The sequence below is a fragment of the Pollicipes pollicipes genome, unplaced genomic scaffold, assembly GCF_011947565.3.
Source record: "Pollicipes pollicipes isolate AB1234 unplaced genomic scaffold, Ppol_2.1 Scaffold_2555;HRSCAF=2994_pilon_pilon_pilon, whole genome shotgun sequence".
Lineage (NCBI taxonomy): Eukaryota > Metazoa > Arthropoda > Thecostraca > Pollicipedomorpha > Pollicipedidae > Pollicipes > Pollicipes pollicipes.
Window position 1 is genome coordinate 27,156,824 of NW_023596136.1, and position 21,488 is coordinate 27,178,311.

Sequence of the window (21,488 nt, forward strand, 5' to 3'; positions counted from 1 at the left end):
CCCGCGCCTCGAGACGAAGCCCCGCGCCTCGAGACGGAGCCCCGCGCCTCGAGACGGAGCCCCGCGCCTCGAGACGGAGCCGCGCGCCTCGAGACGGAGCCCCACGCCTCGAGACGAAGCCCCGCGCCTCGAGACGAAGCCCCGCGCCTCGAGACGGAGCCCCACGCCTCGAGACGGAGCCCCGCGTCCTGAGCCTGGGTCGTGCGTCTCGAGGCGGAGCCTCCCGGTCGCGTCCCGAGCTTGGGCCCCGCGGCTCGAGACGGAGCCCCGCGGCTCGAGACGGAGCCCCGCGCCTCGAGACAGAGCCCCGCGCCTCGAGACGGAGCCCCGCGTCCTGAGCCTGGGCCGTGCGCCTCGAGACGGAGCCCGGCAACTCGAGACGGAACCCCACGGATCGCTCCGAGCCGCCCGTGTTGACCAATGGCCTGACGGCCTCTTTCCGCGGCCGAAGTGCCCGGACCGCGGCCCCCTTTCCAGGGTCGACGTTCCCGATTGGTGACGCGGTCCCGTGACCGGTCCCGTGACGTGGTTCCGGGCCACTGACCCAGGGGTCTCTCGGAACAGCGCGCCTCATCGCACGTTGTTTCCCCTCTGCAGCCTGGGGCCGCTGACAGGGTCCAGTCGCCGGCGTTCCCCAGCTCGCAGCGTCAGCGCGACGCTGGTCGAGTGCAGCGGCACCCGCCGCGGGCGCGGTACGACGCAGGCACGCGACGTCCCCACCACAGCGGCACCCGCCGCGAGCGCGGTGCGACGCCCCCACCGCAGCGACACCCGCCGCGAACGCGGTGCGACGCAGGCGTGCGACGTCCCCACCGCAGCGTCATGCGCCGCGAGCGCGGCGCGACGCAGGTGTGCGACGCTCCCACTGCAGTGACACCCGCCGCGAGCGCGGTGCGACGCAGGCGTGCGACGCCCCCACAGCAGCGGCACCCACCGCGAGCGCGGTGCGACGCAGGTGTGCGACGCTCCCATCGCAGCGGCATCCAGAGCGGGGAGCAATCACGCGGGCGGCCTCGCGCGACAGCCGAGCACCGCAGCGGTCGGCGGCGGCAGCAAATCCCATCACCCCGACGGCATTTCTGTCGCCTGGTCGTGACAGGATCAAATAAGAGACGCCGGCCGCGCGCGGCCACTGCAGAACTGCCCCTTTGCCGAGTCCATGGACCGCAGCACGCCGGCTCGTACGCGGCGATTTGTACTTGTCAGAATACTTCTGCGCTGAACTATGTCGCCTGTTAATGGCTATCCTTGGGGACTGGCCCCATGCCCGGCGACATAAATTGCTGACCACTCACAGTAAATTGCTCCGCGGCTGCCCCCCCCCCCCCCCCTCCCCCAGTGGCAGAGTGGGTCCTTCACCTAACAGAGGATGGCCAATGGGCGGGACGCCCAACCACAGCACATGACGCCCTTCGGTCACGACGCATTTACGCAGCAGGAGCCCGAATCAAGCCCGTTTAACACAAAGCAGCTCATCCACTTTGTTCAGGTCGGGGGTGAGCGGTCGTCCGCGCCCCGCTGAACCACTCGCAATCAAGGCCACACCACAACCCGACCGAATTCATGTGCCTGTCGCCAGCGACGAGCAGCCACGACAGAGTGGCTCGATTGCGCAGCTGACAAGCCGGCTGCATGTCAGCCGTCCACGGCCTGCAGACAACAGCGGAGACCGTGCCTGTCGGGAGGAGCCCCTTTCGGTCGACTGACCCCAGTCGGCTGGAGTTCTGAATGGTTGGCTGTCAACAGGGCCCGACGGCCGAGTGATCGGAGCTGGCTGTCAGCGTCAGCGGGCCAATGCCGCGCCGCGCGTCCGGCTCCCGTCGACGACGAATCGTACAGGCTCCAGAAGTTTCGACCCCTCGGGAACTTAATCAGCGGACTGCACGGCTGTTGAATTAGCGCGTTTGTTCTGTTGTGTACTTCAGCGACAAGTTTATGGATTAGACGCGAGTTGGATTGCACTGATGAACGGGGAAGTATTCGTCCAGTTCGTGTTCGACCCGGCGTTTCAAGTAAAGGAGCCGTGATCAAAGAGATTCCCGACAAAGACTTCCTGACAGAAGTACCTGTGGTTGAAGCGCCCAAACGCAAATCAGTGAGAATCTCAATGCGTAGAGTCGATACTACAACTTTGAGGATTGCGCATGGGGCCCCATCCATGTAAGAGCTCATATCTAGAGGTCTAGGTCCATAGGCCATATCTAGAGGTCACGCCAAAAGTAGCTTTCCAATTCTATTTGTCTTTCTAAACAAACAATTTTTCCGAGAGGTGTAAATCTAGCTCCACCACATACAGAACAACGGATACTTAATCTGTGCAGTGTTTAGCACAGCTGACAACGCCGTGTAACGTCACAGCTGAAAGGACTGTTTCATATGATGATGGTACGGTTATGCAACACTAATCACCCGTATAGCTCAAGCTGGACTTAACACTTTGCAGAAATATGGCAGTATGAAGAGTGAGAGTGTTTAGAAAAAGGCACAAGTCATATGAGTCAGGAAGTACTTCCTACGTCATTCAAACGTGTTCAAGTAAGATCAGATGGGACAGTGGGCTCAATTCCTCGAAAATGGTGTAAACTTGCCAGCAATATAAGGACAAACTCAATGAGCATAACTGCCACCATCCAGTGAATCCATCAAAAGCTTTTCCCTTGCTGGATGTAAAACTAAAACCAAAGATGATTTCCCATCACTAATTTGCTAGCCCAGTTCCGCTATCTTTTATAGCTGATGGGGGCTATTCGATCGTTACTTAACCGCCAGCCTTGCATAAGAACGTGAGACGACATGGCGACAGGCACGGTGGTGAATTTCAGGTGTCAGTGAAATCAGTGTTCCGTATCTGGGAAGCTATCCAGGAAGTCATACATCTCGGAAACCATGCAAGCAAATTACAACCATGACATGTTTAGACATCGGAGTCATCTACCTCGAATTATATTTGAAATAAGGCCTTGAGCTTCTGGTTTTTCGGTAGAATAACTTTTTAGTTTTTATGCCGACCATAACTGACCTTAATACACCGGTCTACTTTCATCCCATACAAGCATGGAATGTGGCGCTGATAACATGAAAAATGTATGTAACACATTTTAGGTAAAGAAAGACACCTGACAGACGCCCGTGGGCCTCGGGTTAGGCCGCCTACAGTGACGGCGACCATCACTTATCGCCCCACGCTTAGTGCACGAACCTTTTGTCCATCCAGAGCGGCTGCTGCCCCAGTCGAGCAGAAGGCATCAATCATGCAGGCATCGCCGCCTTTATAATGCATGGGAGCGAGCGCAAAGTGCCCCACGCCCTCGGCCATTCCAAAAACCTGTCATGCATTGGCTGAGCGTGGCAACAAGGTCCTAGGGCGGCTGACAGCGACGGCGCACTTTTCATCCTCCTCTTGGGTGTGTGTGTGGGGGGGGGGGGGGGGCAGCGGGCCTCCGAGGAGTACTCAGTGGTTGTCGGGAGTACTCACCCTGTGGACTGACGTCGGAGGGGTGGTGGGTCGTTGGTAGGGTAATGCATAATAGCGTCGGTAGGTTGACGGTCGGTGGACTTGTGGGTCGGCGGCCGATTGGTACGGGGTCGTTAGGTTGACGGTCGATGGACTCGTGGGTCGGTGGCCGATTGGTAGGGGGTCGATGATTTGGTGTCCGGTGGGTTGCTGGTCTGCCGGTCGGTGGTCCGTGGGTCGATGAAGGTCGGTTGATCACTCGGGCCTCCTGTCACTGTTGTCACCTGGTCCAGTGGTGGTGTGGTGTTGAGTGGTGCAGTGGTGGTGCGTCCCGAGCCCCACCCGACCCTCGCACCCACGGGATGCCTGCAGCGACCTCTCTGGGCCAGTTTGACCGGACCATTAGACAGCCGGGGCGCCGAGGGTACCGCAACGGGGAAAGCCACGCCACAATGACAGTATGGTCGCATCATCCGGCCATGTTCGTAGGTCCGAGATCCACTGCCGGCGCTGTTTTGCTCCCGAGCGCTACACTCAGCACGGGATGCCGCCAGCACTTTGTGACCATAAGAACCGCAAGCTCTGCGACACGATCTAAAGCAGCCATCCGCCCTTTGGACTTCAATGCCGTGATGAAACTGCACGCAACACAACACGTTCATTTCAACAAGCAGTGCATGTCTTCCACGCCGAGCCTGGAGCGCGCGGCGGCGCTCGTCGGCGCCTCCACCGCCGTCCGCTCCCGCACCCGCGGACCACCTCCCCGTCAGGCATTGCCGCGGCTCGCCGCCGGCTTACCCGGGGTCGCAGACCGACTATTTTCAGCCGGCGGGGCCGACCCAATAGCGCCGGACGCCTTCGGGAGAATGATTGGTGGTTTAAAGTGCCGCGTATCAGGTCCCAAGCTGCCGCGGGGGACACTGGAAGAGTTATATGGCAATTTCACGGGTCACGGGGCGTCAAGCAGGTTCGGTAAGTGATTGGGTAAAAATGTCGACAGCCACCCTGGGGCGCGCGCGCCCTGCCATCATGACGTCATCTCAAATCACTGACGCTCACTTGCAGTAACTGGATAGAACAGGTATGTGGACGTTATGCAAATGCCAGCAGCGGCGATCCAGCCGGCAGCTGCGCTCCGATGCATTAGCATTCACGGCCAGTGGTCTGCATGATACGCAGAGCCGGAGCCATGAGGTCGCTGGCCGCCTGCGTCCGCCGACCTGCTACACTGCGCGCTCCCTCTCACCATCAGCGACGCTGTGCGCCTGGCGCCTCTCTGCACGGTGTGGGTGGGCGTGTATTTGCGCAGGTGTGGGTACACAACGCACACAGCGCACGCGTTCACCTTTCATGCCTCGAACGGGAGTTGGAGTGCCCGGCTGCGGGAAGGCCTTTTTTTCGTTGCCTTTTCTTCATTCCCTAGAGGGTTTGCCCGAGCGTCGCTGTGCATGGCAATACGACCTCGCAAGCTCAGAGCTTCCGTAAGACATTACAAGAATATCCTAATCACAAAACTTCTTATACATAAAATATCCATGCATGACGCCGATGTTGCACGACGTGATAAGAAGGCACTGGGAGGGTTCAGCTCCTCAGGAAGCTCCTATGAAATTTTGCCAGCTCAGTCCCACCATGTTTACTTTAATAAAAAGATGTTATTGGTTTAGTTGCCTGGCTCCCCATCTCCTGTCTAAATCCGTGACCAGCCATGCTTCCGCCGGCAATCGATGCTCACGATGTGTTGCCAGGTGACCCGGGCGTCTGCCGCTCAGTCAGCCGGTACGCCGCGACTCCTGTCTACAGAACCCAGCGCACCTGGCCGTCCGCAGGCCCGTCTGCCCGCCGGTGCTCACCGCCCTCCGCCCGAGAGTGCGCGACCGCACCGCCGCTGCCGAGACCTCATCTCCCGCGCCGCGCGCCTGACAAACGCCCCGCGAAACGGAGCTGTGACACGGCGGACATTGCTCGCCCGCCAGGAAATGACCTCAATCATCGCCGCCGGCGCCGGCCTCGGGTCACACGGGCGCCGGCGCCCGGCGGCCGTCGCGACTGATTGCGCCGCGGGCGATCCGGCGCGTTTCCGGTCGACTGGCGCGCGCGCTCAGGACATGGATCGGACGCGGGCGCTCGGCCGGCAGCCGACTGATGAGGACATTGATTCGGACATGGCCGAGCGACAGTCGCCACCCGAGGAGCGACACGGTGCGGCGCTCGCCGCTGTCCCGGTTATTGCCGCGCCCTTTAATCAGGCTGGCCGGGAGCGGGATCGGCGACCGGAGCGGCTGTTCGGAGAGACCCACGGCAGGGGCGTCGTAAGCGTGGCGGTGGCGGTACGTGTGATGCGAGCGCCCCCTCCCCCCCCCCCCCTCGTGAAGCGCATCACATCTCCTCTGAGGCGGCAGCTCACGTCCTCCGAGCTCGAGGCGGCAGCTCATGTCCTGAGCTCTGCATGGCCGCAGCTCGCCCCACTGCCGCCGCGGACTGTCCGGCTCCTCCGCTGGGAGCGCACTGAGCGCGCCCCTGCCTCGGGCGATAACAGAGTCGCAGTCAGTCATGCCGGGCGGGACGCCGAGGAGCGATATTGTTGTAACGTGATGGAAACAAGGAGCTGGCGGCGACCACTGCGACGTCGTCCCGTCCGGGACAGCCCACGACGCGGTGACGAGCCCGGTCGCCGTCCGCCGCCGACACCCAGCGGATCAACGGGCCGGAGTTCGCCTCGATGCGGCGAGCTTCAGCGCGCCGAGGCAAACTGAAGGAAGGATGACTTTGGTCTACCGGCAGGTTTCGCGGAGGAGAGAGAACCAGCGCGTCGGGCGTGAGCGGCAGCGCTTCAGTCGAAGCTGCTTCGACAAGTGCGCGGTACCTGCTCTGAGCGGCCTGTCCTTTCGACGCTGAAACATGAAGCGAGCTGGACGGGTGGATCAGTGGTTGTGAGGACGTTTCCAGTAGTACGAATACTGCGGATGTGAGCTCTGAAGGTCTGTCTGTTAAGCTCTGACTCATGAAACTGCGTAAATGGGTGCATGAAAAATTTTGAGATTCCTGCATCTTGGCTTGTGCTTGATTGCGGGTGGAATCGGAATTCATCCCAAAGCCCAAAGTCCGGAATCCATTACAAAGGGTTTCAACCGAGTAGAGATGAAATGAATCGTGTGAGACCATTTGGATGAGCAGTGGACGGAATGGAATCAAAGGAGGCGTAAACATAGTCCCGTCACCAGAATTGACCCAACTGGAACCTGTTTCCGAATCTTAGAACGAAGCATTCCAGCGTCGGAGTCGACACCTACTAATATTTGCTTTCCCGGTACTCTAGTTAGAATCAATCCTGCGCACTTCGAACCAGAGCCGGAATCGATTCCGCTGCTGCGGGCTGAAAGCAAGCGCAATGAGAAACCTCAGCACCATCGATTCCTCGCAACGCATAGTGCGATGTAAGACAGGTTCTGCGTCTCTCTAAAAGGAGCGGCTAAGCTTGGTCATACGGATGCACAGTTCATTGCACCGCGGACACGCTGCTGCGTAGAACAAGTCACGAGCTGAGCACCTACACTCGGCACCTAAGTGAGCGACGCTTAGCGACATGTCTGCAAATACGGATGAGTGCAGATGAGTGGTGTATTGTCGCTCATTGCAGAATGTCGGCCAACTCTCCGGCGAGATAAATATTTACCGCAGCTATCAGCTGACGAAATTCGCCCGTCAGCTGACGAAACTCGCGCGCCGTCTTGTTGTGCACTGCCGCGAAGGCAAGGTAGTGATCGCGTCTTTTGTATTCCCCCGACACACATAGGGCTAACTGCACTCAGAGAGCCCCTACTATAACAATATGGGTCTTTCGACTACCATTGTTGCATACAATCACTGGTGAGACGACACACTTCACTCTTAGAAGTGTACGTTGTAGTTTGGATGACAAAAAAAAGTGCAGCATCATACTGATGCAAAACTTCCGAGGACAATACACGTCTGGGAAACCAGAGGTATGGGGTTCGATTCTCTGCGGTGTCCGCCCTTTCTGCCAGGTCGAGAGGCAGGCGACGCCATATAAGCCTCAGCAACTGAGTGCGTCGTAAAGCACCAATGACACACACAAGATTGTCCCGAGGACAGACGTGATAGCTGAGGCTAGAGGACACGTGCGATGGGGGCAACGCCTGTGGGCTTGGCCGGCACAACCTAATTAGGTTGTGGTCAATTACATGAACGATACCTTGAATAATGGGAACATTTCGGATATTCTTAGCTACAGTCTGAGCGCGTGGCTTTCAAGTCACAAATGTGTCCTTGTGTACATGAACTTTAGATCGCTTTATTTGATGTTAAACATTCGCAGCCTGTTTACAAGGCTAAGTAAATGATCATATGTGAGCTTAAGCACACCATACTATGCCTTCTAAGTAGGTATTCAGCGTTAAAGTGGCTCCTCAAAGCTTAAAGTTCCATAGCTGTGATGAATTGATGGTTAATGCATCAAAACGCCTACCGGGACTTTCATGGATTTAGATTGAACGGAATGAACTCGGTGAGCAGTGTTACCCCACCGATTATTTCGCTTTCAGAAAGTTGCATAAAATATGCTCTCCAAATTTGTTGGAATTGCGTGACATCTGCGGCATTAGTGTTGGCCCTGAAACTAACAGTTTGCGTCTTGCTCTTTAATCCTACGTCATATAACCTCGCAACGGTTTATGGTAATGTGCCGATTCGAAATATCTATTATATCGTTTCCCCTCACTCACCAACCTATTAAGTCTCAAGAAAGTCGCATCGAAATTCCAAGACGCCAGTAGAGCAGTAAATGTTATCAAGACTGAAAGAGCTTTATCTCGAACATCGACAACTACAAAATCCAAACAAGGGAAAGCCCGCTAAAAGGCGCACAGCATCGAGATGTCTGAAGCACCACGCCTACGGTCCAGTGACCCAAACACGACCGAGCCCAGGACCTAATGGCCGACAAACTGTCGCCTGGAAGATCGACCGTCGCGGACGCGTCAGCCGACGCTGAGTTTGAAAAATGGGGCCGCCGACCGGCAGTCGGTAACGACGCGCGGCCAATCAAGGCGACGCCGCCTGCGACGAGTTCCGCCGAGGTGGCCGGACCCGGCGACAAACGACCGGCGGGTGCGGCACTTCCGGCGCGCCGCGCCGACCGCGGCTGATTGGACCGCCGCAGTTGGGCAGAGGTGCAGCCGGAGCGGGCGCGCGCGGCCTGGACGGGGCTCCGGGGTCAGCGGGGGGGGGGGGGGGCTGTGTAGGGAGGGCACGGTCTGGCACGGGTGCGACCGGGACCGCTGCGAAATGCGTGTGTGTTCAACACACGCAAGGAGAGGTTGTGTGCACGCGTCTGTCCATGTAGCAGTGTTGTAGGAAGAACAGTTTTCAGCCACGCTGCCTCAGAGCAAGAATTGCTCTGCCCGTCCGCTGTCAAACCAGATGAAGAATGACGGCGAAATTACAACTAAGGGCTGCGGAAGGCGAGCAGGCGCCGTGGCAAATTAGCCAGCTGGCTGCTGCCTCAGCCGCCGCTCCGTCCTGCGACGGCCACTTCACCACCGGCCGACTCGCAACTGCCGACAGCAGATAACGAAATAAACATAACTTACGTCGGACGGCCCGGAGGAGGCGGCGAATGAAGAGAAAACCACCAGCACTGGGCCTCGCAGAAACGGGTACTGATTGCTGGCGGAGTTACAAATGCGACGCCAGGGATCGCCAAGTCGTGTCACGTCTTTTGGAATGGGCGATAGTCCCCTCTCAAGTTAACCTGTATGATGCATGGATTTCGGCACATACTCAAGACCACGATCATCCATGCTGCACGGGCACAGAAATGTGCCGTTGACTGTACCTTGATTACTTCTGAACGTAGGAACAGGACCACAAATCCAGTAATCGAGTACAAGATTACATGGATTTTCTACGTTGCATTTTCTGCGCATGCATTTTCTAGTTGCAAGATCAAAAACAAAAGACGACCTGAATAGTTACACTTCTTAGCCACGTTTGAGAAAGAAATTATTCAGGCAATCAGCAGTGGACGCAATGTAATGATCTAATTTATGCACTGTAACCTCACTACCTCACCAATAATCAAGCCAGCGCATCTTAATATTATCACAACGGAGATGCGTAGGCTCTGTGGCAGCAGCCGCGGTGCAGACGCCGCCTCCCGCCTTCGCCTGCCCAATCACATGCACGCGAGCGTGAATCCGGCTGCGGCCGCACAAGGCGGACTTATCCACACGCATCACTGGGAGCGCGCGTGCAAGCCCGGAGATAGCCCCACATGGGAGACGCATGGTCCATCTGTTCATTGTACTGGCTGTTCCCGCAGCTCCCACTATACGGAGTGGTCTGGACTACACCCAGATATCTCACGGAGCCGGAGAAGCTTGGGGCGCCCAACAATGATGGGCTGGTCGGGTGTCGACATACGGGGCTATCCCCGGACCTGTTCAAGGTCCAGTACTGTGTTTAAGCTCAACGGACGTTTAACGGCTAAAGGAGCACATTTATAGAACATTTCAGTGATATCATGGGTGTGCCAGCAGTGAAGCAGGGTTCAGCGTCCAAACCGTCTCCAGGTTCCCGCTTCGAAGTCGGCAGCGTTTCGAACGTGTGGCGCGCGCGCCCGACGCGCAATTTCCAGCACGGATCGCTCGGATATCCTGAGTGGAATGCGTAGCCAGCCACCCGCCCATATCTGGGTGAGCTCAAAGCGTCGGATTTCATGGCCGAGGCTCGGCGCTCCGCGAGTGACGTAGTCCCCAGACCCGCGCGGCGCGACATATCGCATGACGCCGAGCCCGGCTTCGCAGCCTCCGAGATCAGATCTCATTACTTACATAAGCTCGTTCACGGCGACTTAAGAGCCGGGCTCTCTGTGAAAGTTTCCGCCGCGACTGAGAGGGTACTCGGCGCCCGGTTCAAGATAGTTGTAGATTAATAAGCACCTTTCTCCGGCGCGCTCGTATCTCAGCGAGCGGCCACTTTTCGTCGCGCCGGGCCGAATCCCAACGAGCCAGCCGCGCCGAAGAATGAACGTCGACCGGAGTCGAATCAGGTCCGGCCCAGCCGCGAAATAGCCACCGCCAAATAATTCACGGCCATTCCTCAGCCATCGCCGCGACGTAATTGCACGAGCGATGAGGGGCGTGCGGAGAATGACGGTCGTCCATGCGCCGCACGCGCGGCCGGCTGGCGGGCCCCGCGTCCGCGGCCACTGTGGCCGGCGCCGGCTGGACGCAGGGCGACGGCGGACGCGAACGAGCCCCGGCCTGGACGAGCCAGCTCGTGCTCGCCGCTCGTTAGCGGCGCAGCGATGGCCGCGATGGCTGTGGCGTCGTGATGTGATGACCGTCCAGAGCGGCCGACTCGGTCTGCAGGGCGGGCGCGCGGGGCGTCCCACGAGAGCCGCGGGCGGAAGCCGGATGCGCTCACGGCCAGCCGGTCTGCGGATCAGTCTGGTCCACCGCCGGCCGACCCGCCCGGCCGGCGAAGGCGCCGCGCCGTCTGGCCGCCTGCCCCCCCCCCCCCCCTCTCTCCCCCCTCCCGTCCCCCGGCAGAGGACAGCCGGGGACAAGAGCCAGAGCGGCCAGTCACTCGCTTGTCGACGTGAGTTGTTGGGAGCATGGCAGCTGGACATTGTCGAGATGTGATTGGCTCTGTCGCGCTGTTGACGATCATGGGAGGAACGCGGTCGCGAGTCATGACTCATCACCCCCACCAAATCACGCTGGCCTCGGGGACTCATCCCCCCCCCCACCAAATCACGCTGACCTCGGGGACTCATCACCCCCACCAAATCACGCTGACCTCAGGGACTCATCACCCCCACCAAATCACGCTGACCCCGGGGACTCATCACCCCCACCAAATCACGCTGACCCCGGGGACTCATCACCCCCACCAAATCACGCTGACCTCGGGAACTCATCACCCCCACCAAATCACGCCGCCCACAGCGCTGAATGGACGATCTTGAACGAATCCACCCGGCAAAAGACGCTGTGAACAAAGCCGCTGAACGAACGACTCCAAATGGAGCGGCTCAGGGGATCAGCCAGCGCTGATCGCTCTGCTGCAGCTCAACTGGCTGACTTTCGGCCCCGGCTCACCCCCCCCCCCCCCCCGAGCTCGAGCGGCTCACGACTGCGCAGTTCACCAGGGAGCGCATCCTCGGGCGCTCATCTCAGCCTGCCCAACAGCCTCGCTGTTGAGTGGACTCATCTGAATGTAGATGCAGACACAAATGCAAGTGCAGACGCGACTCAAATTGAAATGCTCACGCGAACATACACAAGCGCAGACTAAATAATTGTACGTCCACAGGGAGCTGCATTACAAATCCAACAGACAAGGCGTAATTTCAAACAGCTGACAACAGCAACGCCCACACAGCAGAAGCGCGGAGACCACGGCCACTCAATACACAGGCCCGCGGCCGCCTCGGAGAGCCGGCACTCACTTGCAGTAGAAGCGCCTGCCGTCTTCGGTGTGGTGGGCCGTCCAGCCCGGCCGCAGCCGGTGCCGTTCGGGCCGCGGCGACGGGCACGTCGAGGACTCGGCCTCGGACGTGCTGGGCGAGGCCGAGGGCACGGCCGAGCCGTCGCCGGCCGACGGGCCCAGGTTCGCGTACCACGGGTTCAGGAACATGGCGCCGGCGGCCGGGTTACATGACGGCTCTGTGGACGACGGCAAGAGGTCAGGTCATTGCTTGGGCCGGCACGTGGTGCCCTGACGGTAACGGGTCGGGGTCAACAGACGGCCTGCTCTGGCACATGGGGCGCTGGGTGCCACCGCACACGGTTTAGATTATCTTCGGGGTTAGTTTATCACGATTATCAAGATTATTTATCAAGATTATCCACATTATCACGGCGCAAGTTTACAGGAAAACAGCATCAAGCAAATACGGGAAAATGTGCTGCAGCTGCTGGCAGTGATCAATACACGTTCACGTGAATTGACAAAATTATAATAGCACGGAGGTAAGCGTCCGAAAGTCGGGGCACTTCTATGTAGCACGCCCGCCGGGTAAGTTAGATGCTCAATTGGCCGTATTTGGTGTCGTTTGTCGCATCGCCCCGCCTTCAGCCAATCCAGTGAGTTGTGGCGACCACATCAGAGGTGGGGATCGGGGCCCCGGTCCGAGCACGACATCAGAGGTGGGGATCGGGGCCCCGGTCCGAGCACGACGTCAGAGGTGGGGACCGGGGCCCCGGTCCGAGCACGACATCAGAGGTGGGGATCGGGGCCCCGGTCCGAGCACAACATCAGAGGTGGGGATCGGAGCCCCGGTCCGAGCACAACATCAGAGGTGGGGATCGGAGCCCCGGTCCGAGCACAACATCAGGTCCGAGCACAACATCAGAGGTGGGGATCGGAGCCCCGGTCCGAGCACAACATCAGAGGTGGGGATCGGGGCCCCGGTCCGAGCAGCGATGAAATATCTTCCGGGTTAGAGCACAGAGTCCGCCTGAGCCAGCGCAGTCAGGATGGAGGACACCCTGGAGAGTAATTTCCGGTCTTAACTAGGTCAGCAAGGCGAAATATCACGACCGCATGCCGCCAAACTGGACGGCTCGGGGGGGGGGGGGACTGCCGTAACGTGCACGAATAACTGGAAGCAACGGGCGACCATGACTCAGCACGAGCCCGGAAAAGGTCGAAACTACGGGGGTTAAGTACTTTCCACAACGTCAGTTTACGTCGACGCAACAGAGCTCCTCTGTGGCCGTGAGGCAAAGAACCGGTTTCTCGTGCTTTGTCCCGACTCCTCACACGTGCCCAACTATTCAGGCAGGCTTTGAAAGGCAAGCGGCATACCCGCCTGGGATATTTGTATCGCTAATGAGGTGAGGTTAAGATAATGGTGTTCCTCGCCTTCCTGAAACGGCTGACGACGCCATCGTACCACATAAGACACAGCGGCGTCACATTCAGCTGTATGACAGTTCCTGCCAGCACAATATGCTTCGAATGGTCTCCGCACTCAGCCTGTTATCACACATACCATACTTCAGCACGGGACTCGGGCTAGCCGCGCCAACTGGCCGCCCATGTAACCGGGCATCAGCGCGTGTTTTCCGGTGTTACGTAACATGTTACAAGCCCAGGGCATATATTTTTTTGTCGAAGGCAAGGAACTGACAAGGAACAGATCGCTTTCGTAACAGAAGTCTCTACCATCTAGGTCAGCTATTCGCATATGTAATGCGCAGCTGACGATTGTCAAATAATCCAGAACTATCAACCGAGTTACGTAGTGACATGTTGCCTTCCGGTAATTTCAAGCTTTAGGTTAAATGATGATCACGGTGACTGGAGTTTATAGAAGCACAGGTTAGTGTGGCCACTGCGCACAAAAACTTCATTCACACTGCAGTTATTGAATGTAATCAACATTATTCAAAACCTGCTACAGTAGACAGCATGCCTACGCAAAGTAGAACACACGAGTAATGAAATTCGTCACCGGGCGCGAATATTTATGTTCCAAACACTTTAGTGGAGCAGATAGTGAGGCAGATAGCAAACGACCTGTGAAGTGCGACCCATCGTCCGGTGCCCGGCTCCTAGTCGCAATGGACCCTGCACGATTCCAAACCACTCCACATGTCTGCGTTGTCAGAGAGCATAGCCAGGCACGCTAATCAGTTGCGTCGAGGGTGAAGTAATATATACACGCATTGCAGCATTCGCGAAGACGCCAGGGCACACACAACGGCGTCGCATTGTGTCACGTGGGACGGAAGCCCGTGGGTGACAACTCTGAACGTGTGGCAGCTCTGAGCGGAGACAATGTCATCAGTATGACTCGGAGCGCCAGCTCCAATGGCCGGTGTACTGTGAGACAGAACTTCATTGGATAGTGATGAATAATGCCATACCGACTTCTGGAGCTTGGTTCCGAGTTAACAGACTTTCAGTTCAAGCGCTTGAAGCTAAAACGGGTTGGTTAGGTTGACTCGTCTTCTTTCCGCGAATCAAAAGAAGCCGGAACTTTTATTCCAAAGCGATAAAATTATAGAAGGAATTACGGAAAGCCGCCGATCAGCCTTCCAAGACACCAATCAGTTATTGCACAGTCCATCAAATTCTAAAGCTCAAGGTTACGATAGAAAGCCAGCTCGTAGCGCTCGTAGATCTCCAACGGATTGTAACAAACTTACACGGCTATAAATCACGTGTCTCGATAATGACATCCGTTATACAGGACCGAATTCCCACCAGGCTCTGATTATAGCGACCATGCGCTGTGAGCAAGCAGTGGACCGCTCACTGGGAGTAATCAGTGAGTGTCCACGACCACACGCCAACAGCCCGCTTCCACAGGCGTACATGTGCAGCGCCCGCTATCGTATGAACCCAGACCCTGGCGTACATATGCAGCGCCCGCTATCGTATGAACCCAGACCCTGGCGTGCATGTGCAGCGCCCGCTACCGTATGAACCCAGGCCCTGGCGTGCATATGCAGCGCCCGCTATCGTATGAACCCAGACCCTGGCGTGCATATGCAGCGCCCGCTATCGTAAGAACCCAGACCTCGGCGTACATATGCAGCGCTCGCCACCGTATGAACCCCGACCCCTCGCGTTTTCCGCGGCGCGTTCATCCCAATACATCCGCCTTGCTACCATGGCAGCGATACAAAGGAATGTCGTGCTCCATCCAGCTCTGCTTCCCCCGGTTTTCCACTTCGCTTATTTATTAAAGGCTGGGCCCGTCGCCTACTGACCTAGCAATGGGCTCCGGACGCCACGTTGTGTATTTACACCTCGATTCAACGCCCGAAAAGAGCAACGCCAAGCCCTCTGGCAGAGGCGCGGCGGCGGCGGCGCGCGAGGCGGTGCTCCGGTGGCGCACCGGCCGTAAGATGAGCCCGCAGGCCCGCCGCCGCCCCACCGGGGCGCTTGTTTTGTTCAATCTGCCCGTCAGAGCGGAGACGGCAATTAATTTGGCGGAGCGCGCCTGCCGTGACCAGCCGCTCGCGGCGGCGGAAACCCAGCACCGGCATAGCAGCGGAGGTGAGTGTCACCGGCACAGCAGCGAAGGTGAGTGTCACCGGCACAGCGGTGGAAGTAAGTGTCACCGGCGCAGCGGTGGAGGTGAGTGTTACCGGCATAGCAGCGGAGGCGGAGTGTCACCGGCACAACGGTGGAGGTGGGTGTCTCCGGCATAGCAGCGGAGGTGAGTGTTACCGGCACAGTGGCGGAGGTGAGTGTTACCGGCACAGCGGTGGAAGTAAGTGTTACCGGCATAGCAGCGGAGGCGGAGTGTCACCGGCACAACGGAGGAGGTGGGTGCTACCGGCACAGCGGCGGAGGTGAGTGTCACCGGCACAGCGGCGGAGGTGAGTGTCACCGGCACAGCGGCGGAGGTAAGTGTCACTGGCACAGCGGCGGAGGTGAGTGTCACCGGCACAGCGGCAGAGGTCAGTGTCACCGGCACAACACTGGCGGTGACAGCGTCGCCCTGCACCAACGCAGTGACGGCGGCCTGAATACCTCATTCACCAGAACAGCGACGTTCGTGACATCATCATGGGTGGAGCGGAGGAAGTGAGAACATTCCTGTTCACTAGCACAGCGTGTTGGTGGGCGTTACCGGCAGTGATGAGAATATTGCACCGCGCCAGCGCAACGGTGATGGTGAGAATGTAATCGTCACGCACGGAGATCGTGAGAGCGCCGGCGACATCGCAGTGATGGCAGTCGGGACGGCGGCGCAGCGGTCGCAGGAGGAGAAGTCACGCGCACTGCGATATCAAAGCCCCAGCCTGCAGCCGCGATCGATTTCAGAGCATCGTCTTGGCGCGGCAAGTGGTGAGACCAGCCGTCAGCATCCCGGCACCAACGGCGCCGGGCCGGGTAACTCGGCACCAGTTCACAGGGGCTCACCGTCGCCGCGACTGCTCACATTACCCCAGCATGACCGCGCGCCCGCGCGCCGCCGCCGCCGCCGGCACGCGACCCGCCCACGCAGCCACACCTCGGACACGCCAGCGGCGCGTCCCGCGCGGCGATATCTAAAGCGCCATCCGCCGCACGCGCGCCGCGGAGCCGCGGCTCCTGACGAGCCACGCATTCTGAGCGGGCGAACGCATCGCTCTAATGGCCCGCCAGCGCCAGGCGCCGCCGCCGCGCCGGCTGGACGCTCCACTTTTCGAGCCGTGTGGGAAGGCGGCGCGCGGACGCTCTGCGGCTGCGCCACGCCCCCGGGCCGGAAGGGATGACCTCGGCGGAACGACCGGGTGGTCCACATCGTAGCCCATCGCGATGGGACGTTCTGGCGGTGGACAGTTGCGTCTGTTAGCTTTGCAGCGGGCGGCGGAGGTTTGTGGGCCGCGGCTTGTTGACAAGGAAGATGTTGCTCGGAAGGATGTTTGACAGGCGTCGATGAGTAGAAAAAGAAGGATGTGACGCTTAGTGACCTGGCTGTTCCCACCAACGCGCTTCATCCTTCAGCCAAAACCATCGCGACCACTGATGTGTCACACATTGACGGGTTTCCAAACGTCATCTCAGAGAATCCATCCGCTTCGCTCCGTCTTTCGTCCCCGGCGCGCCGCTGACGCCACCGCCGCACCGTTCCCGGCGGCGGCGGCGGCGCGCGCGCTTCGATGCGCCGTTTTTGCCCCGGCCGCGCCGCGCTCATCTCCGCCGGCGGGTTATTACGCGGCGCCCGGCGGCGGCCTGGAGGCGGGCGCGGAGCTCGGCCCCGCGCCCGCCGCCGGCCACGGCCCGGCCGGGTCCCGTTGCGGGCGGCCGTGGGCTCGCCGCCGGCGGAAGCGGCGCCGTAGACCGTGACGCCCGGCCGGCACGCGCCGACGCGGCGCCGCCGCGCCGGACGACGCGCTGACACCGGAGAGTGTGATGAGGTGGTGGCAGCGAGGAGAACCAAGGAAGGGTGTGTTTTTGCAAATGTTTTGTGGGTTGTCTTCCGACGGGTATAAATATAACAAGTCTGGAGCGCGGCAGTATATCAAGGCGATCATGCCGAGGACAGTCAAATACCTCCACTGTCCAGACTCCAATTCACCATTCGGCACACGGTCGTGAGCGAGCGCTGAAACCAGCCGAGCTACGCCCTTCCCCTTCAACCGCTTGCGAGGGATCAAAATTGGTAAGACGCCGATGGCAATGCATGGAAAGAAATGAGCAAGGAACAAAAAACGTTCTCCCCGACCCGGACGGGTGACAGCGCCTGAAGGAAATCTGATGATGGATGAAGGCAGCTTGCTCACGACCTGAGTTACAAAAAGGAAAAGTGATGTGCAGGACTGTGTGGAAGTACACAACAATTTGCAATCCTTGAAGAGTACATTAAGCGCCTGCATCGGTGTTCCACAAATGGCAGAAATGGGACACCAAAGGTTAAATACCTTTTCACGGTTTACTGCCGGCAGTCAGGCGGTGCCGCAAGGCACGAAGGAACTAAATTCCAGACACGGTTGTTCAGTGCGGAAACTGTGCCTGAGGCTTTCAAACCTACAGAAGACGGCTGGGTAAGTAGTACGTGGGGAAGCGTCGCACTCGCTGCAAACTGACGGTATTTGCGAGCTCAGGTACAGGAAGCATGTCCCACCCATACTCGATGACCAGGAGTTCAAGGTGGCAGGTTTCAGACTTGCTAGAGACCACACCAAACGCACGAAGTGCGCCGAGACGGGACGGAAGCCGGACACAGACGTCACGTAGCGCTGCGTCTGTGATGCGGCAACGGCCGAACTCCTACCTGGAGTTTATACTCCACGATACCCTCAGCAAGACTTATCAAAGCAAGTGGGCCCGATCCGGTCCTCCACCATCGGCGACGGGTGCAAGGACCTGCTCACCCAGCCTCAGCGATGGCGCAGGCCCGCGGGCTGACGGAACACAGCGGAAGCTTGGCCGCTGTTTCCCATCGCCGCTGTCTCTGTTTTGCCAGTCATGCTCCGCGGACTTTCAGAGGGAAGGCGGCCGGAGGACGAATAATTTCCGGCCGGTCCGCCAGATGGCGGCGGGCGGGTCCCACTCCCAGGCGTGCGGCGCGTGGCGGCCGGCCTCCCTTTTCACGCTCGGCCGCAGCACCGCGCTGCCGTAGTGAAGACAGCTGCGAGCGACGCCGGCAGGCGGTGGGACCGGCGGACAGCGGACGTCGAGGCGTCGCCGAGCGGCGCGCGGCCGCCGGGACCGCCCCAGCCGTCACCGGCGACGGCCGTAACCTAAATCAACGCCGTTCAGCCGCCGCCGGCCGCCACTGCCCCGTATGACGTGAAGCGCCCGCTGCAAATGGTGGCGGCCACAAATAGGGGCTCTGATAACGCCGGTGCCGCCAGGCGACATATGGCCGCGGCCGCAGGGCGACGCCACAACACGCACGCACGACCCACCCGTCGCGTCACGCATGTGACGGAGGCGAACCGCGCGACACACGCCCGCTCGCGTGGGGTGCGGGAGGTCGCACACGCCTCCAACGCATGCACAGGTCGCGCAGCGGTCACCCACTGGAGACGACTCCCGTCGACTGCCGGTGGACGGGACGCACGTCACATCCCTGGCCATCGACCCCGCGCTACATCGTCGCGCGCGGGACACCGATGCCGTCACCGGTCCCTGTGCGTCTACCTACACTCGAGCGTACGCATGGACGCCCTCCGCCGCCTCCCTCACCGCTGCGCGGGGCCCTCGGCAGCGGGCCTGGACCGGTGAGAACCTCAGCGCGGGCCCGGATGCGGGGCCGAGAGCGGGGTCGTCGGGCCTCGATCTCCGGCGGCCCGACGCAGCGAACCATCGACCGCCGGCCGGTCCGTGACCCCGCGTCGGCGGCGACGCCGGCGTCGGCCCGCTCGTCGGGCCGGGCGGGAGGCGGCCCCGGCCCGAGATGCGGTCCGATGAAACAGAGTGTTGGAACACGTGGCCGTTTTGGCGGGCGTGATGTGTGCGTGGCCGGCGGGGCTGTTTACAAACAGACGTGCATGCTGACGGACAGAAGCGCGTGTTCCCATGCGGACGTGGATGGACAGAAGCGTGTGTTTACATACAGCCGTGCATGCGGACGGCCAGAAATGTACGTTTAATACGGACGTGGACTGGTGACAGCTGTGTTTACATGCGGACGTGGGCGGACGGAAGTTGCGTTTACATGGTACGTGGACGGACGGAAGGTGTGTTTACATGGAACGTGGACGGACGGAAGGTGTGTTTACATGGAACGTGCGGACATTCGGGCGGGCACGAGTGAGACGCGCGCGGGACGTCCTCCCGGACATATGTTTAATGACGGCGCTTGTGTGACCTAACCCACCTGATGAGCAGATGGCGGCTGAGTGCCCCATCACCGTAAAACTATTACGTCCCGAGCCCCGGCCAAGCGGTCCAGGCCAGCTGACAGTTCTCGTGGGGGATGACGGCGCTCCAAGCCGCGCTCATTGGAGCTGAGAGCGAGGGAATCGCTCCCACACACCCCGACTGACGACCTGCTAATCCCAGCGCCGTGGTCTGGCGGCCACCCGGGTGACAACGATCACGTGAAATGGGAGGCAAATGGAGTGCTCGTTTCGATGGTTGGTGAGGAAACGGGAACACATCTGGGCCACAAGATTATTACAGTGGCCCGGATGGGCAGCACATATCATGCTTCGACAGCGCCCCAGCAAATAACCGTATTCGAAGGGCGACAGGCCCTTGGTTGGTAGCTGGTCGAAGCTGTTGATGCTCCCACATCGCTCGTCCATCGCATGTAAGCGAAGTTGCAACGATCGTTCGATATGGTGTAACCAAAGCGGAAGTCGTCCCGCTTACAGTGCATTCAGTGGTTCTAATCTGATAAGAGGCACGTCATCCATTGCTCGATGTTTATTTTCGGCAAATGTCAAGGTGTCTTCTAGCTTTATGCCACAAGCACAAAAGCCCTATTTTTTGCAGGTGCGATTTCCTGGGAGCGGTCACTAGCAGAACCACACGAACACGTGAGCCGCTAATAGATCGTCTAGCCAGCCGTGCTGACGACTTTTGACATCATCGTGGACACACTGCAACTATTGTGCGCACCGTATCATCTAGCGACAAAGACGCCCAAGCTGATGTGATTCTGCGTTGTGTGTTCTGCTGCAAAACTGACGATATGTCAGACCTGCCTTCTCCTGTTCCATCATATCATCATTCCCCTGTTTCATCTCATCATTACTTATTTCAGTCCACCCAAAATTTCATGTGACAGACCTCGATCATTTGATCGACTCTACGAATTCGTCGACACTTGGTCAGCTATGTGTTCATAACTCGTCACCTACAGCTAAGCATTCCACCCGCATCCCTCGCCCCCCCCCCCCCCCACCCCCCTTCCCAACGTTGTCGCTTTGTCTCAAGCCCGAGACCCCCGCGTGTAGCACGCCTGATGTCCCTGATCGGTTCCCGCGTGTTCACTCGCCGAGTGACCGAATTCCACCGTACCTAAACCACCACACAACATCAGCCGCAGACGTGCTGTCCGACCTGCAGAGACTTGTCATGGCTTTGCCAGCCGGATCGGGCCGGGCCGGACCGGACCGGGCCGGGTCACGAGTCACGAGTCACGGGTCACGGGTCACGGGTCACTACTCTCTGCGACCGGAGCCGCCCACAAGGCTGCTGTCTCGTCGCTGCCCGCGGGCGAGCGCGCTACTGCAGGCCGTCGCGGCCCCCCGCGCGCCGCCCCTGCCGCCGCTGCGCCGTGGTCTGTCAACCCCAGGACCGCCACGAATCCGAGGCGAGGTAACGGCGACCGGTCGAGTACGCTGCTTACTAGCCACGAACAAGCCAAAACCACCCGGTCTCTCCTGAGCAGTGACACTGAGCACGAGGGAGTGAGGTGGCGGGGGGGGGGGGGCGTCAGTCTCGTTCGATTGCAGTGCCGGGCTTGGCTACGTGGTACGCTGCTCTCTCACGCCACGGCCACCGGCCACCTTTTCCCACCAGCCTGCCCAATCTGTCCAGCTGTTTGCCAAACTTCTCAGATTTTCCGCTTTGGGAGCCCGTCTCACGCGACGATCTTAGCGAA

The 21,488-nt window shown here is 59.4% G+C and overlaps 1 protein-coding gene across 1 annotated transcript in view; it reads right to left on the bottom strand.

The window, feature by feature from the left end:
- The window catches only part of LOC119103614 (FERM and PDZ domain-containing protein 4), a 108,330-nt gene that overhangs the window by 75,644 nt on the left and 11,198 nt on the right, over positions 1 to 21,488 (bottom strand). The window contains exon 2 of the mRNA XM_037227212.1: positions 11,931 to 12,147. Within this exon, the coding sequence (XP_037083107.1) occupies positions 11,931 to 12,147 (217 nt within the window). The remainder of the gene's footprint in view (positions 1 to 11,930; positions 12,148 to 21,488) is intronic.